This window comes from Portunus trituberculatus, chromosome 39 (assembly GCF_017591435.1).
Source record: "Portunus trituberculatus isolate SZX2019 chromosome 39, ASM1759143v1, whole genome shotgun sequence".
In the NCBI taxonomy this organism is placed as follows: domain Eukaryota; kingdom Metazoa; phylum Arthropoda; class Malacostraca; order Decapoda; family Portunidae; genus Portunus; species Portunus trituberculatus.
Window position 1 is genome coordinate 20,729,878 of NC_059293.1, and position 13,549 is coordinate 20,743,426.

Genomic DNA, 13,549 nt, shown 5'->3' on the forward strand with positions numbered 1-13,549 from the left:
TGAACACAACTTAATACATCTAAAATTCACCAAAAATCACTCATGACATCCAATACATACCTAAACACACAAGAAAATACATCCATGGCATCCAAAATACAGCCTTAACCAACCAAATTCTACAAACATTATAAAGAATGGTACTGTGACAAGGGTAACTAAGGTAAATAGTCATCAAGTGATTTTTCTTTTACCATTTTCACTTCCATTTCCCTTTTCTTCTTTCTCCTCCTCTTCTACCTCCCATACTTACTATCAATACAACCCGGACTTAAAAACAAAAAACATAAACGAAACACTATATATTGTATTGTATAATGAGGAACAGAGGCTAGAGCTGAGCCATCACTCTTGCCATTGTACAAAAATAACATTGGATATAAATGGAAATTTTAATTTATCAAACAATTGATCACATATTTACAATAAATGTATATCATTTTATCATACAAAATAATACAGTATTCACCTTTTACCAGGTTTGTTTCTTCTGGGTCTTCCAGAGGAGCCACCCTCACTATCCTCTCCATCCTCAGACCCCTGCAAAGAAAGACACACATTTGATGAAGTACACTGTGAGAAACAACGTGATTCTTGTATAAAAGTAATCTCGTTTTTCACATCACAACCACTAATTCTTAACAGATAATACACCATTCATAAAATTGCCTTCATTGACACCAGCAAAGTCCAGTTTCAATCAATTAACCACTTGGCAAGTATAATCTTAACACAGCATAACTCCTATATTACTCCTTTCCCAATCCCTAATGATGATATCATTCCTTTACTCTTACTTCCTCTTTTGCTTAGATGATGACTCTTCTGTCCCAGCCACTATGCTTTCCTTCTTTGTCATCTTTAAATGTGCAATGCCTCAACCATTAAAATAACTTAATACTCTCCAGAAACAGTGCACTTTTTCCAAATACAGTATACACATACCTGCTGTTGCCATTCCCTCTGCAACTCAGCTAACATCTTGGGTGAGAGCAGACCCTGGGCAAGGAGGCGCTCCGTCAGGTTCCCCCTGGTCATGGTCTTCCTTCTATACTGTGCAGGAAACTTTGCCTTTGGAAGTGTTGTGGTTTCTTGGTGCAAATCCTCTGAACTTGTCAAAGGCAGTGATCGATCTATGAAGAATCAAGAATAACAACTAATTACGGAATAAATTATGTTAAACGAGAAATAATAAAATTTTGCTTTTTACTGAAAAATAAATTAGTATATATAAGTAATCAGAAAAGCTTTTACCCAGATCTGTCAAAAAGTAACAACCTTATAAGAATTATACATACGAAGAAAATCTTCATAGAAGCAAGACATGGACTTCTAAGAGTGGAGGTCCTGGTTTACAGTATTGCTTATTGAAAAGTATATTTTTTTCAAATAATGTCATAGATGCATTAATTCAATACAGGATACAAGCACAAGCAAAACACTCACTTCCTCTACTTGAACTCTTTTGGCGCTGATCCATGATGAAAGTGTCTTCAGTGTCTGCTGCAGTGGTGGAGGTGCGAGTATCAGAGTTGCGCAACAGCCTCACAATTTGTGTGACTCCATCTTGTATTAGATCATCCAGCTCCCTCTGCAAATCCCTAACCAATTCCCCCTCAGGAAACATGTCTGGAAAACGGTAACTGAAAATTGAAGAAAACTTATATTACTGTTACAAATATGACACTTGGGGAAAAGATGACAAAAAAAAAAAAAAAAAAAAAAAAAAAAAAGTAATGACAGACTTACTCGTAAGTACAGGATGCACCAAACAAAATGCATCCCACACTCACTGCACACAGCATCACTGAGCAAGAGTAACACCAACTCCCCAGAAAAACACTTAAATGCCAATTATTTTACAAAGTACAGATCTAGCACTACAACACTAACACTAGCACACCATTTCAAGACGGAAGATATAGACCACTACACTGGTACTAATACATCACTTTGAAATTAAGCTCAACACTCCTCCACTACTGTCAGATAATGCTCACCTCAGCCAGAGATAGAGATCAAACACATCATAAACTTCCTCCAGGTGCACCAGATCCAGTAGAGTGGCTGGAGTGGAGAAGGGCCACTTCACTTGGTGACACAACCAATCAAGAGTGGCCGGCTCATTCTGTGACAGCTGCCGTGTGAACTGTGGTACAAAAAAATAAATATTGTTGAGATAGTTAATTTTGCTAATAAAACAGAGTAGGATTCCAGCATTCCTACAATACAACCATGAGAGAAGTGACTCTTAAATGAAAAGCTATATTTAAGTCATGTATCCTAATTCTTTCTCTTATAACTGATAATGAAATAAGTCTACTAATGTAGCACACATCACAGGAGTGAGCTGATTCTGTGGTTGTGAACAGCTTCTTGAGACCACCAGTACAAGTTGAAAGACAAGATGTTATAGCTTGACTGTGATCAGGGATTTGAGCTCCAAGCCTCAAGAGCAGAAACTGCTATACTCACTTGAAACATAAAAGATCCAATCACACATAAGTGCCTGTACTTGACTTTTGGGAACAGCACACATGTAATTACAAAGCAAGAGAGAGAAATGCTACACAACTCACCTTGAGAAACATGGCACATACAAAGGGCATCTTCTTGTTAATGGGAGAGCAGCAGAGGACATAGCGAGAACGAAGAGGCAAGGGGATGTGTTGGATCAGGTCAGCGAGGAACTTGAAGTCATCCATGAGACACATGAAGTAGAGAGAAGAATCTACAGTGCAAAGATTCACAAAAACATCCTGAGAAGAGAAAAGAGAGTTCTGTTAAATACATAGAGCTAAATCTTTAAAATTTCTTGAACATGATTATTGTCATTGTTACCATTATCACTACTACCACTCTTTACACCTTCAATTTCACCATGCTCATCCAGACATCTGGGTTCAGAAAGCCTTTAAACAGTCATTGAAGGATTGCCTAATGAAACATGACAACACTTACTGGCCATTGAAGCAAGACCAATGAGACAAACTGACTTAAGTAAATTTTAATACAAATAAATACTTTTCAAAATTCTCCTTCAAAATCTAACTATTGCAGCTCACAACCAACCCATACCCCCTGTCAAATGTCCCTCCACCAGGCAGCTGCATCACTTCCCTTCAAATCAACAAAATCCTCTCACAATGAACAACCTTCCTCTTACACTTCTGGAGCAAATCACATCATCTGCCACTATTCCATCCCTCATATTTCTTTACATGAAAAAAAAAAAAGCATAAAATAACATCTAATACAACAAACCACGTAACCTACTATGAGATTGGAGAGTGTGTAGCTGGGTAAGTGATACGCAAACAGTTCTATCTGGTCTGCTGTTGGATGAAGTCCTGCTTGTTCAATATCATCAGGCACGTGGGACAGCAGCCTGCACAGGGTGGAGTGATCCTCAGGCTTCATTGATGTCACATAGCCCTGAAATACATTTCCTTAAGAGCTTCATCTACTAAAGAAAATATGAGAAGAGTAATAGTAAATTTGGTCTAAAATGTCTGTAAGTTATGTCCACACCCAAAAGAAGATTTTAAGGTATCATTCACAAGCAGTATTGATATCAGTAGTGTTACGCACATGTTCCCACTGGGTGCCATAGCGTCCAGCCCGTCCTGCGATCTGCAGCGCTGACGACACACTGATTGTCTCCATCTCCATTTCTCCTTTCTCATTGATCATCGGCCGGATCAGAGAATAGAAGATGATGCGACGGATGCTCCTGTTTATTCAGAGAAAGTAATGCTCACTGGTGGGCAAACTCTTTAGTAATGTGAAGTGATAAAAATCCCAATATGATTCAACTCATGGTTACCAGTTTACTTTTTTGTTTTACAGAGATTTACAAAGGGTTCTTTAACCTCCATTAAAGAAAAAAAACTTCATCATTCAAATGCAACTCCCACACAGATGTAATAGATATGCACAGATATGTAATAAAGATCAGTCCATTCCTATACCATTCAATAAACACCAAGTTACGATTATAGTAATGAAACATACAGGTTAAGTCCCATTCCAATGGCATCTGTTGCAACCAGAATCTTGCATGGGTGCTTGGGATCATTGAACTTGTGGGCTTGAGCAAGTTTAGTTCCTGGAGGCAATCCTGGACAAAAATGTAGCAAAAACAAATACATTAGTTCTATCTTCCACATGTTTCTTAGGAATCTTTCTAAATTATAACCCTTGATGGTGAGTGGGGACATCACCTGTCACACACATACATCCTGATCATTTCCTTCATTCTGTCCACAGGCAAAAACAATACTCAATCAATAAAAGTCATCTACTAACCTCCATAGATAACAGCGACCTCATGGCCTCTGCGTTCAATCTCTCGAGTGACATAATGGATGTCTCTCTTACTGAAGCACACAATGCAGTCTCCTGGATGTACATTGTCCAGAGTTTGCAAAGCATAATCCTCAACTGTCAGTTCTGTCAGCCTCTTGTATCTCCTGACCTGTAACAATGTTCATCATGTTATACTGAGGTAAGTGAACTGGAGGTGAAAATAAAGTACAACTTAAACAACAAGGATCAGAAACAAGCAACCCATCACTGACTCCACTCATCTTGCACTTTAGGAATTTTGAAATGCTGAAGCTGGAGTTCACCGGTACCACCACAATTGTACAACTAATAAAACTGAGAAAAAAAGAAAAAACTGAAATTGACTTATCAATGCAGTACTTAACTGAAATGTAAGAAACAATGGTTGTAATTCCCTATACAGATGTAAGTGAACTAATAGTTTTCTCCAAGATCAGGCAATAGGAACAATTTGTCTGATAAAAACACAATATTAATTCCTCACCTCCACCTCTTCACCCGCTGCAATGGCCAATTCTTTGACAAGTCCAATGGTAGAAGCTTCGCCACAAACATGGACCTCCTTGGCATTGAGGCCCAGCAAAGCTCTGGTCCATGCCCAGCCTCTGCCGGGGTCACGGATCATCTGGATCTCATCAACCACAGCCACATCAACTGCAAAACACAGAAGAAAAGAAAACATTAATGAATATAATCATATTTCACTGAATTTAAAAACATGTCTATGAACATCAAACTATTGCATAGACATCAAATTATTGCATATTTCTGAGATCCATTGAAGCTGCACACTGAATAAAGATATATATATAATCGGTTTGGACATACATATATATACTGAAAGCCACACACATACAAGCATCATTAACAGACGTCATCTCCACGGTGCAAGCCACATGTCGAGCTGCACAGCCATCAGTGCTGCCAAATCTTCTTTCTTCTCCAGTTACCAGATCACAAGGAGTTCCCTGTTAGGAACAAATGTTCAAATGTTCATGGAAATCAACAGAGGTTTGAGGAATGAGGGTGATGTAAACTTGCGTGTAAGGTCTGAAGAAAGTACTACCTGGAAGTGTCAGTACTTCTGCTCATAAGATATCATTTAGTTATGAAAGAACATTTATTGATGACAATGAAAATATACTAGAGAAATTAAATGAACTCACAAGTGGGGCTGAGGCACTATGCAATGAATAAAGAATTGTTGCATAATCACAAACAACTTACATAAAATGATTAATACTACAGAAGAATATAGTGACGAAAGTTGAAAGAGGAAAAATTACCATATGAAAATTACATGATTCACAACTGTATTCCCTAAAAATCACTATAAAAAACAAAAAGTGTAATAAATATGCAGTATTTAGCAGCACACTCACCCTGCTGTTACTTTTGTTGAACACCTCGCTGGCCAACAACTTAAGGGGACCACAATAGACGCCAGATTCAGCGTTCAAAAATCTCTCCATAGCATGATACGTCTTGCCGCTGTTTGTTGGTCCAGCGTGGAATATTATTTTTCGATTCAGCGCCCTGGCTTCTGTGTACCTGAAAACATACATTTGGTGATAAGTTTTCACCTCCACACATTTATACACATACTAGTGTAAAAGGGAAGTATTTAGTGTGGTAACAGTGGGGTGGTGACATCTCTTCCATTGGTGTGTTGGTGTTCTTCAAATCACAGCACGTTTTTTAATACTGAAATAACATACACATCTTCATCCACAGGTTAGGTCAATTAGTTTCAGTGCTAATTCCTTCATTGCATTCATGACTAAGGAAAAATATGTGTCTGCCCAAAGATAAAGATGAGAGAGAGAGAGAGAGAGAGAGAGAGAGAGAGAGAGAGAGAGAGAGAGAGAGAGAGAGAGAGAGAGAGAGAGAGAGAGAGAGAGAGAGAGAGAGAGAGAGAGAGAGAGAGAAACTTTTTTGAATAGCATACAGTAGTAAATTGGGGAGAATGTAGGATATAAGCATCAGATTGAAGAGATTTGAGACTAAAGAAATTATACTCACCAATTTGGAGGATTTGAGAGGTCTGATATTTTGTAGAGGTCATCCATACATATGAGATGAGGGAATATTTTCTGTGCATGCTTCAGGAAGGTTGGGTAGATGTCGTGAATGTGTCCAGCACCCTGCCAGTCACCAATGAATAGGTTACATTAAACATTTCATCATGACTCAATATTGGAAAGTAAATAAACAAGTAAGTATATGAATAAATAAATAGATAAATAGATAACTAAATAGATGAATAAATGAATGAATAAGAAAATAAACTATGCACACTCAATTCTTCCTTCCCTATCTGTATAGGACCCAAGATAAGATAACCAAGAGTTCATAAGTAAACAGAGCAACACAAACAACTTTCCTATCATTCTGGCTGCATGCTTCAAAGTGCTTCTCTTATCTAATTATCACTGAGGACCTGTACCAAAGCAGTATATATCATGCAGATTTAAGAAATACAATTAAAAGTTAAAAATGACATCAATAGTGATACTTGCTACCAGAGAAATCAACCTGGTACAAGTGCATGAAAAAAAAAAAAAAAAAAAGGTACATATTTTGATGGCATAGAATCGTGTTAACCTAATCATCACGTAAAAAAGAAGACTGATGCGCAAACACAGCACTGATAGCAGGACTAAATTTTCATTGCAATGACTTTTATCAGATTAGTGTTCTCAGTAGCACATACCCCACAAGTAATATGTTCCAGTACACACCTGAACAATGTCACTGATGATGATGTGAAGGTCAACTGGGAGACTCTCAGACTCAAGGCAGAACTTACGGAAACTGATGAAGGTTTGTTGGTAAAGGTAATCTGTCCCAAGAAAAAAAGAAAGTAAAAACCCCTAAATAAAAGGCTATCACTCTATCTATGGCTCAGACACAGCATGGCACACTCAAACACACATCATTCTCACTCTCATCCCAGTCAACCTCTGATGAAAAAGGAAAACTGATGCAAAAAAATGAGAAAAATATAAAGTAACAAACAAATATTTACTAAACTCTCACAGTCAGTTAAATCAAACAGACCTTCAAACCTATCTAACATAACATATCAATTCTTTATAATATGAAAAATGCACTTACTATCTAAACCATTTTCTCTGGCCAACTCCTTGACTGTTTCATTCGTGTAGAACCGGTTCAAGATGCGCAAAATGTCCTCCTTCTTTAGTGGACCAGCCATTTCCTCACCAACATTGATCTCATCCTGCCTTGCCTGAAAGGATTATTAAGAAAGCTAATAACTTGCTTACCACATGACAGACTTGTATACATACAGTAACAAATACATTAGATGTTCACAAAAAATACACAGAAAGTAACACATTACCTTCACCGGTACGGGAATGAACAGATGCGATATGTCATCTTTGCTGCTCCGCCGAGTCCCTCCACCTCCACGCCTGTGTTTCAGCCTGCATGTGCACACAAGCCCTGGGGGATTGCTGGGTGGCGTTATTTCCTGTCTGAAAATTAATCATTAATGCAAAAATTCAATAAATGAAGAATACAACAGATTATCTGCTAACACTAGCTAGGTATTTCACATAAATTAATGCACTTTCTCAGTTACTATGACGACAATTTTTGCCAAGTAAAAGAAATTGGATCTCAATATCATAACAAATCAACATATCCCAAACAAGACAGAATACCCACCATAATAGTGAAATTTACCAGAAAAAGTAATAACAATATTGAAACAAGATCAATGCCTCCAACCAAGGGTTGGGTTGGAATATTAGGTTAGGTTAGTTAAATTATTTTTGCATAGATTAATTCAAATCACTCATTTCATTGTTGAACATTTCACTGTGCACATCAACACTTGAAAAAGCATCATACTTTTATCTAGAAACAAAATCTTTGACTCAAAATTAGCAAGCAAGGATTATTCCCATAAAACCCCAAACAAGTTTTGTTGCCGCAGAAACGGATATAATTTTGGACAATACTTTACCTGATAGTATCACGCTGAGTGGCCCACAGGTGTGCCACATGGGAGGGCGCCACACACCACTGTGGTGCCAAAGGGAGGGTGCCTCATGCCACTTGGGCCACAGCCTCCCCACACACCACCTGGCCGCCACACCGGGGCCCCGCAGCCTGCACCACATACTATACTAGGAGTCCGTCTTTTCAATGAACATCACGCGTGTATCATTATGGGAACGGCACTGAATGTCACTAACTGTCAATCATCAAAATCAAACTTGTATCCTCAATCTGCCTTCCTGCCTACTGTAACACTCACGCTGGGTTGTTGTTGTTGTTTCAGGCAGCGGCCCAGTCGGGTACGCACACCACGCTGACTTCGGTCATTTCGCAATTTGGACTTTTCACTCAACAAACAAATTTCTGATTTAACTTATGTTTTTTCTGGTGAGAAATGCAATGAAATGATTGATGGTATTTGTCTTCAACGTCGCAAATGTATACATTTCTTTTTCATTTTTTTCGACTCCAACGTAAGCCTACCTCTCATTCCTAGCGATCTTCAGGCACCTGTGGGGAAATAAGGGTTTTTGGGTGGGGGAGCATTAAATCGAGCAGTGTGCATTGCAAAATAAGACGGAAATCAACAAGATCATACAAAAAATCTCATAAAATATTTTATGGCGGCGGCGGCAGCGGCGCAGCGAGCGCTGCTTTGTTATTGTTGTTATTGTTCAGCGAATCAGCAGGAGTGACTCTGAACTAAGAATTTCCTACATTGATGCAAATTACTGACGATATATATATATATATATATATATATATATATATATATATATATATATATATATATATATATATATATATATATATATAAAACACTCACAAGATCCACATTCTACACAGCCAGAATACCGCTCCCACACACAAAACCATTTAACATAACATAACATAACATAAATAATAGGATAACAAAGGGCCACCAGGGCCCATCTAGGTTATCCTGTATCAGTCGCACAGCGACCTCGTCATCAACACTCATGACTAACTCAAAATACACTCAGAACGCCATCCAACACCTCAAAATATCGAGACACATTAAAAACTCACTAGAAACCACCAGTATACACCAAACCCACCCCTGTAACAAAAAACACATCCAAAGGACATCCCACACAAAAACCACCTAACACTTTCAAAATTCCGCTTTAAAGGTTCCAAATGAATACAGATAGTAGATACATAGCTACGAATTAATTACAAATCACAAATAGTATACTATATAGTGCTTCTCAAAACATGCAAATACTACACAAAAAACATCTCACTTCATACACTCAATGTACGTAAAATATACCTAAAAGATCTGAAACACATTGAAAACTCAAGAAACGCACCCAAAACATACCTACAACACCCCAAATGACCTGCAACACTACTGAACACACTTAAAATACCCAATATAAATATATATCCCAAAACCAACAAAATGCATTATAAAGGGCGTTAGGATTACAAGGGACACTTACCTAAATATTACACATTGGATCCTTCTCCTATTCCGTCTCTTTCTCATTTCTTCTTCGTCTTCCTATGTTCTTTTTCCTTCTTCTTCTTTATACTTCTTCTTGTCTACACGTCTGAGCCTAGAAAGACATCAAAACATTAGATATTATACAAAATATTGAGGAAATGAAGGGTGACTTAAGTATAGTGGCTTGGCTGCTGCTCCTCCTCCTCCTCCTTTTCTCCTTCGTTCCTCCTTATCCTCCTTTATTTCTCCTTTCTTCCTCCTTCTGCTACTATTATCTACACACCTCAACCTATAAAAACACGAAAACAAGCACAAAAACACTAGATATTAGGCAAAATATTGACGAACTGAAGGGTTTGGAAAAGAGGCGCCAGCCTGGGGCTATGATGGGTCACAACCTGGGCTGTGGCCATCACAGAGAACGGGAACGGGGGTGACTCGGCTAAATTACGTAAATAATTTCATTTCAAAATGACTTTTGAAAAACGAAGCCACGGCCGAATGCATGATATTTTATGACGTGATAAATATTGAAACTCATTTTCAAAATATTAAAATATCTCCAGCTTAACTAGTTTTTAAAAAGTATCTAAATTAATTACTTTAAAAGTATAAAAACCTTTTCACCAATAACTTTGCTAAAACATCTTGTAAAGTCAAGCCATTTTCACTTGGCGAGTATTTTAACACATTTTGCGGAGCCTGAGCTATCTTTTAAAGCATTCTACAGCGAGTTAGACCGAGAAGCAGAAACGTGAGCAAATAAAATAAAAATAAAAAAGTTTTTTTTTTCAACAGCACCAAACACCATTTCAAACTCCACATATTTCACTCAATAGATTGATTTCATTCTTAAAAGAGAATATGAGATTCTTTGATACTTTAAAAGCCCACTTATGCCTTGAAATAAGAAAATAAAAAATGGGAAATGCAAAATTTTGCTGTTGCAAAGCCTTTAACATACACCATAAAACACCACTAAACGCCACATATTTACCCAACAAAGAAGCGGAAAACACTTCAAACACAACGAAACACTTATAGAAACCATAAAAACATACCATGGAAACGTAATATTAAAGTTAGGAAATATTTGAAAAAAAGTATTTGACCCGCAGGCTGCCGGTTTGGGGGTTGGGTGATGGCTGGGTGACCAAGGGGGGAGTCGGCACGGAGGCAACATCGGCGGAGTTCCATATCTTGTCTTGACCATCTCACCAAGCCAAAATTAAGCCACATACGGAACTTTTCACCACAAGATATAAAATGCTAGACTAGTAGCTCCATTCTGACACATGCTTGGGTTACGATAAGTGAAAGAAGCAAATATTAGCGGATTTTTGCTTATATATTATACCTATCATCTTTTAATATTTGCGTACTGTTTTCATTCTCATATGTAAAGGAAACCTAAAAATAAGTTAAAGACCTTATAAATACCTTTAATAGACGAAGATGAGGCAGTGTGGAAGGTTATGGTGAAGGATTACACTGCTGTCATGCCGCTTAAGTTGGTGCTTGGGCCTTGGCGCTGCTTGAAAACTGTCGGTAATATAGTAACACTTCACTTCTTTTTATTTCACGTGTGTGTGTGTTTGGGTATGCATGGGTCAGTATAGCCCACCGCCACAAATGTTGTCACCACCACCACCACCAATAGACTACTGCCGTAGCAGGAGGTTCTCTGCGAAGGCAGTAGTACGTATGTGTAAATGTTTATGATAACTATCTGTTACTAAATCTCTTATTAATGAGACACTATACTTATGCAAATACCACATGTCGTTTTATTGGTTGTTGTGACATCTTTCTCTTCGTTATCGTGTCCAGCTATGGTTATTTGTCAAAGTAGGAAATGTTAAGTAGTATCCATAGTTGTACAGCGAGTGTTGGCAGCTCCTGCGGAACGAGAATCAAGGTGTCTAAAAGGCGGACTATAGTATTTCTCTAATTCTGTATTTGTACCACCTGTTACACGAGTATTTCTGACAATAATCCAGGGTGAAAGGATACTAAGTAGAGGAATATAGATATGGTCAATTTACAGTTTCACCCAACCAACGATTTTCTGATGTGGCTTATGTGTTTCTGGTGAGATATGTAGTGAATTGATTGATGTTCTACATCACTTCCGTCGCAAATGCGTAGTTTTCAATTTTGACTTTTTCAACTTATGCCTACCTCTCATCCCTAACGATCTTGGGGGACCTGTGGGAAATCAGGGTTTTTGGGTGGGGGAGCATTAAAACGAGTAACGCGCGTTGCAAAACAGGTCCAAAATCAACAAAGTCACACCAAAAATCTGTAAAAATACATAAATTACACCTTTGACGGCGGGAGAGGCGGCGGCTGACGTGAGCCTTGTTGTGTTATTGTTGAGCTGCGTTGCACACGATTCATTACATTTCTGGCTCTATCAGCTACATTTAGCGAAGCCCCCATCCCCTAATACCCCCTTTTATCAATAACGGGCATGACACTGCATATCATATGTAATATATATTATGATGTATTATATCATGCAATATATACATTATAGTATATAATAATGCATCAGTAACTTCCGGTTATTATTATTGTCACTGTTATGCCCATTACTGATAATAGGTTAGGGGTGTCCGGGTCAGCAACGAGTGTGCATAGTTGTAAAGAGAAATTGGATAAGTATATGGAGACGGGGCCACACGAGCATAAAGCCCAGGCCCTGTAAAACTACAACTAGGTAAATACATAATAATGATGAACAAGTATCACTGCTGCTACTACTATACTATCAACACAACTAAACTCCCTCATACATCTCCATTTTTCATTCCTTCTTTCCATTGAACTGCGCGTAAATATATGGAAGAGAAAGACACTGAGCGGGAGAGCTATGAACAGAGACATAACCATTACCTATACAACTAGATTTTTTTGGGTCATTTATTTACCTTTGAGGTTAGTTCTCCCAGACTCATTCTTCATCTCTCTTTCAGCCTCACATCTCATTCCCATCCATTGGTAGATTAAAAAAATAAAAAAAATAAAACAGAACACGAACTAAACTACGTGGAATCTAAAGCTTTTCGTCTTATCAACTCTTCTCCTCTAACTGACTGTCTTGATTCTTTAAGTCACCGCCGCAATGTTGCATCTTTATCTGTCTTCTACCGCTGTTTTCATGCTGTCTGCTCTTCTGAACTTGCTAACTGCTTGCCTTCCCCCTCCTGCGGCCTCGCTGCACAAGACTCTCTACTTCTTCTCATCCCTATTCTGTCCATCTTCCTAATGCAAGAGTTAACCAGTATCTTCACTCCTTCATTCCCTACACTGGTAAACTCTGGAACTCTCTACCTGTGTCTGTATTTCCACCTGCCTATGACTTAAACTCTTTCAAAAGAGGAGTGTCAAGACACCTCTTACGTTAACTGGACCCTCCTTTTAGATTTTTTTGTTTTTTCTCTTTCTCCTACTTTCCTCTCAACAGGGCCTGGCAACCAGCGGAATTTTTTTTTTCCAACACTTTGTTTTCCCTTGGCCAGTGCCCTTGTAATGTAAAAAAAAACAAAAAACAAAAAAACAAAACCAAACTAGGAGAGAATCAGCGCATGTGCAAAAAGAATGCAATGACAGGGATGAATAAAGACTCCTGTGTTGCATCCTAGCTCCCCTCAGTCTCCTGTCTCCTGTGTGATCTAGGATAAAAATTCAACACAC

At 38.2% G+C, this 13,549-nt stretch overlaps 1 protein-coding gene across 1 annotated transcript; it reads right to left on the bottom strand.

Moving 5' to 3' along the window:
* Positions 1–373: 373 nt before the first annotated feature.
* On the bottom strand, positions 374–8,695 carry LOC123515605 (ATP-dependent RNA helicase SUV3 homolog, mitochondrial-like). The gene is made up of 17 exons (XM_045274391.1): positions 8,342–8,695; positions 7,712–7,847; positions 7,465–7,597; positions 7,089–7,189; positions 6,370–6,491; positions 5,730–5,898; positions 5,204–5,315; positions 4,832–5,001; positions 4,309–4,477; positions 4,015–4,120; positions 3,592–3,733; positions 3,277–3,435; positions 2,580–2,759; positions 2,001–2,149; positions 1,447–1,643; positions 946–1,133; positions 374–540 (listed from the first exon to the last, which is right to left on the bottom strand). Exons 3-17 carry the CDS (start codon positions 7,562–7,564, stop codon positions 466–468), a joined length of 2,139 nt encoding a protein of 712 aa, XP_045130326.1. The 5' UTR covers positions 7,565–7,597; positions 7,712–7,847; positions 8,342–8,695; the 3' UTR covers positions 374–465.
* Positions 8,696–13,549: the final 4,854 nt, after the last annotated feature.

Coding starts and splice junctions, on each gene's coding strand:
- LOC123515605 (XM_045274391.1), bottom strand. CDS start 7,564: ATGGCTGGTCCACTAAAGAAGGAGGACATTTTGCGCATCTTGAACCGG. Junction 6,492..7,088: donor TCATCAGTGACATTGTTCAG/GTGTGTACTGGA, acceptor GGTGACTGGCAG/GGTGCTGGACACATTCACGA. Junction 4,478..4,831: donor CAGCGGGTGAAGAGGTGGAG/GTGAGGAATTAA, acceptor ACATTGTTACAG/GTCAGGAGATACAAGAGGCT.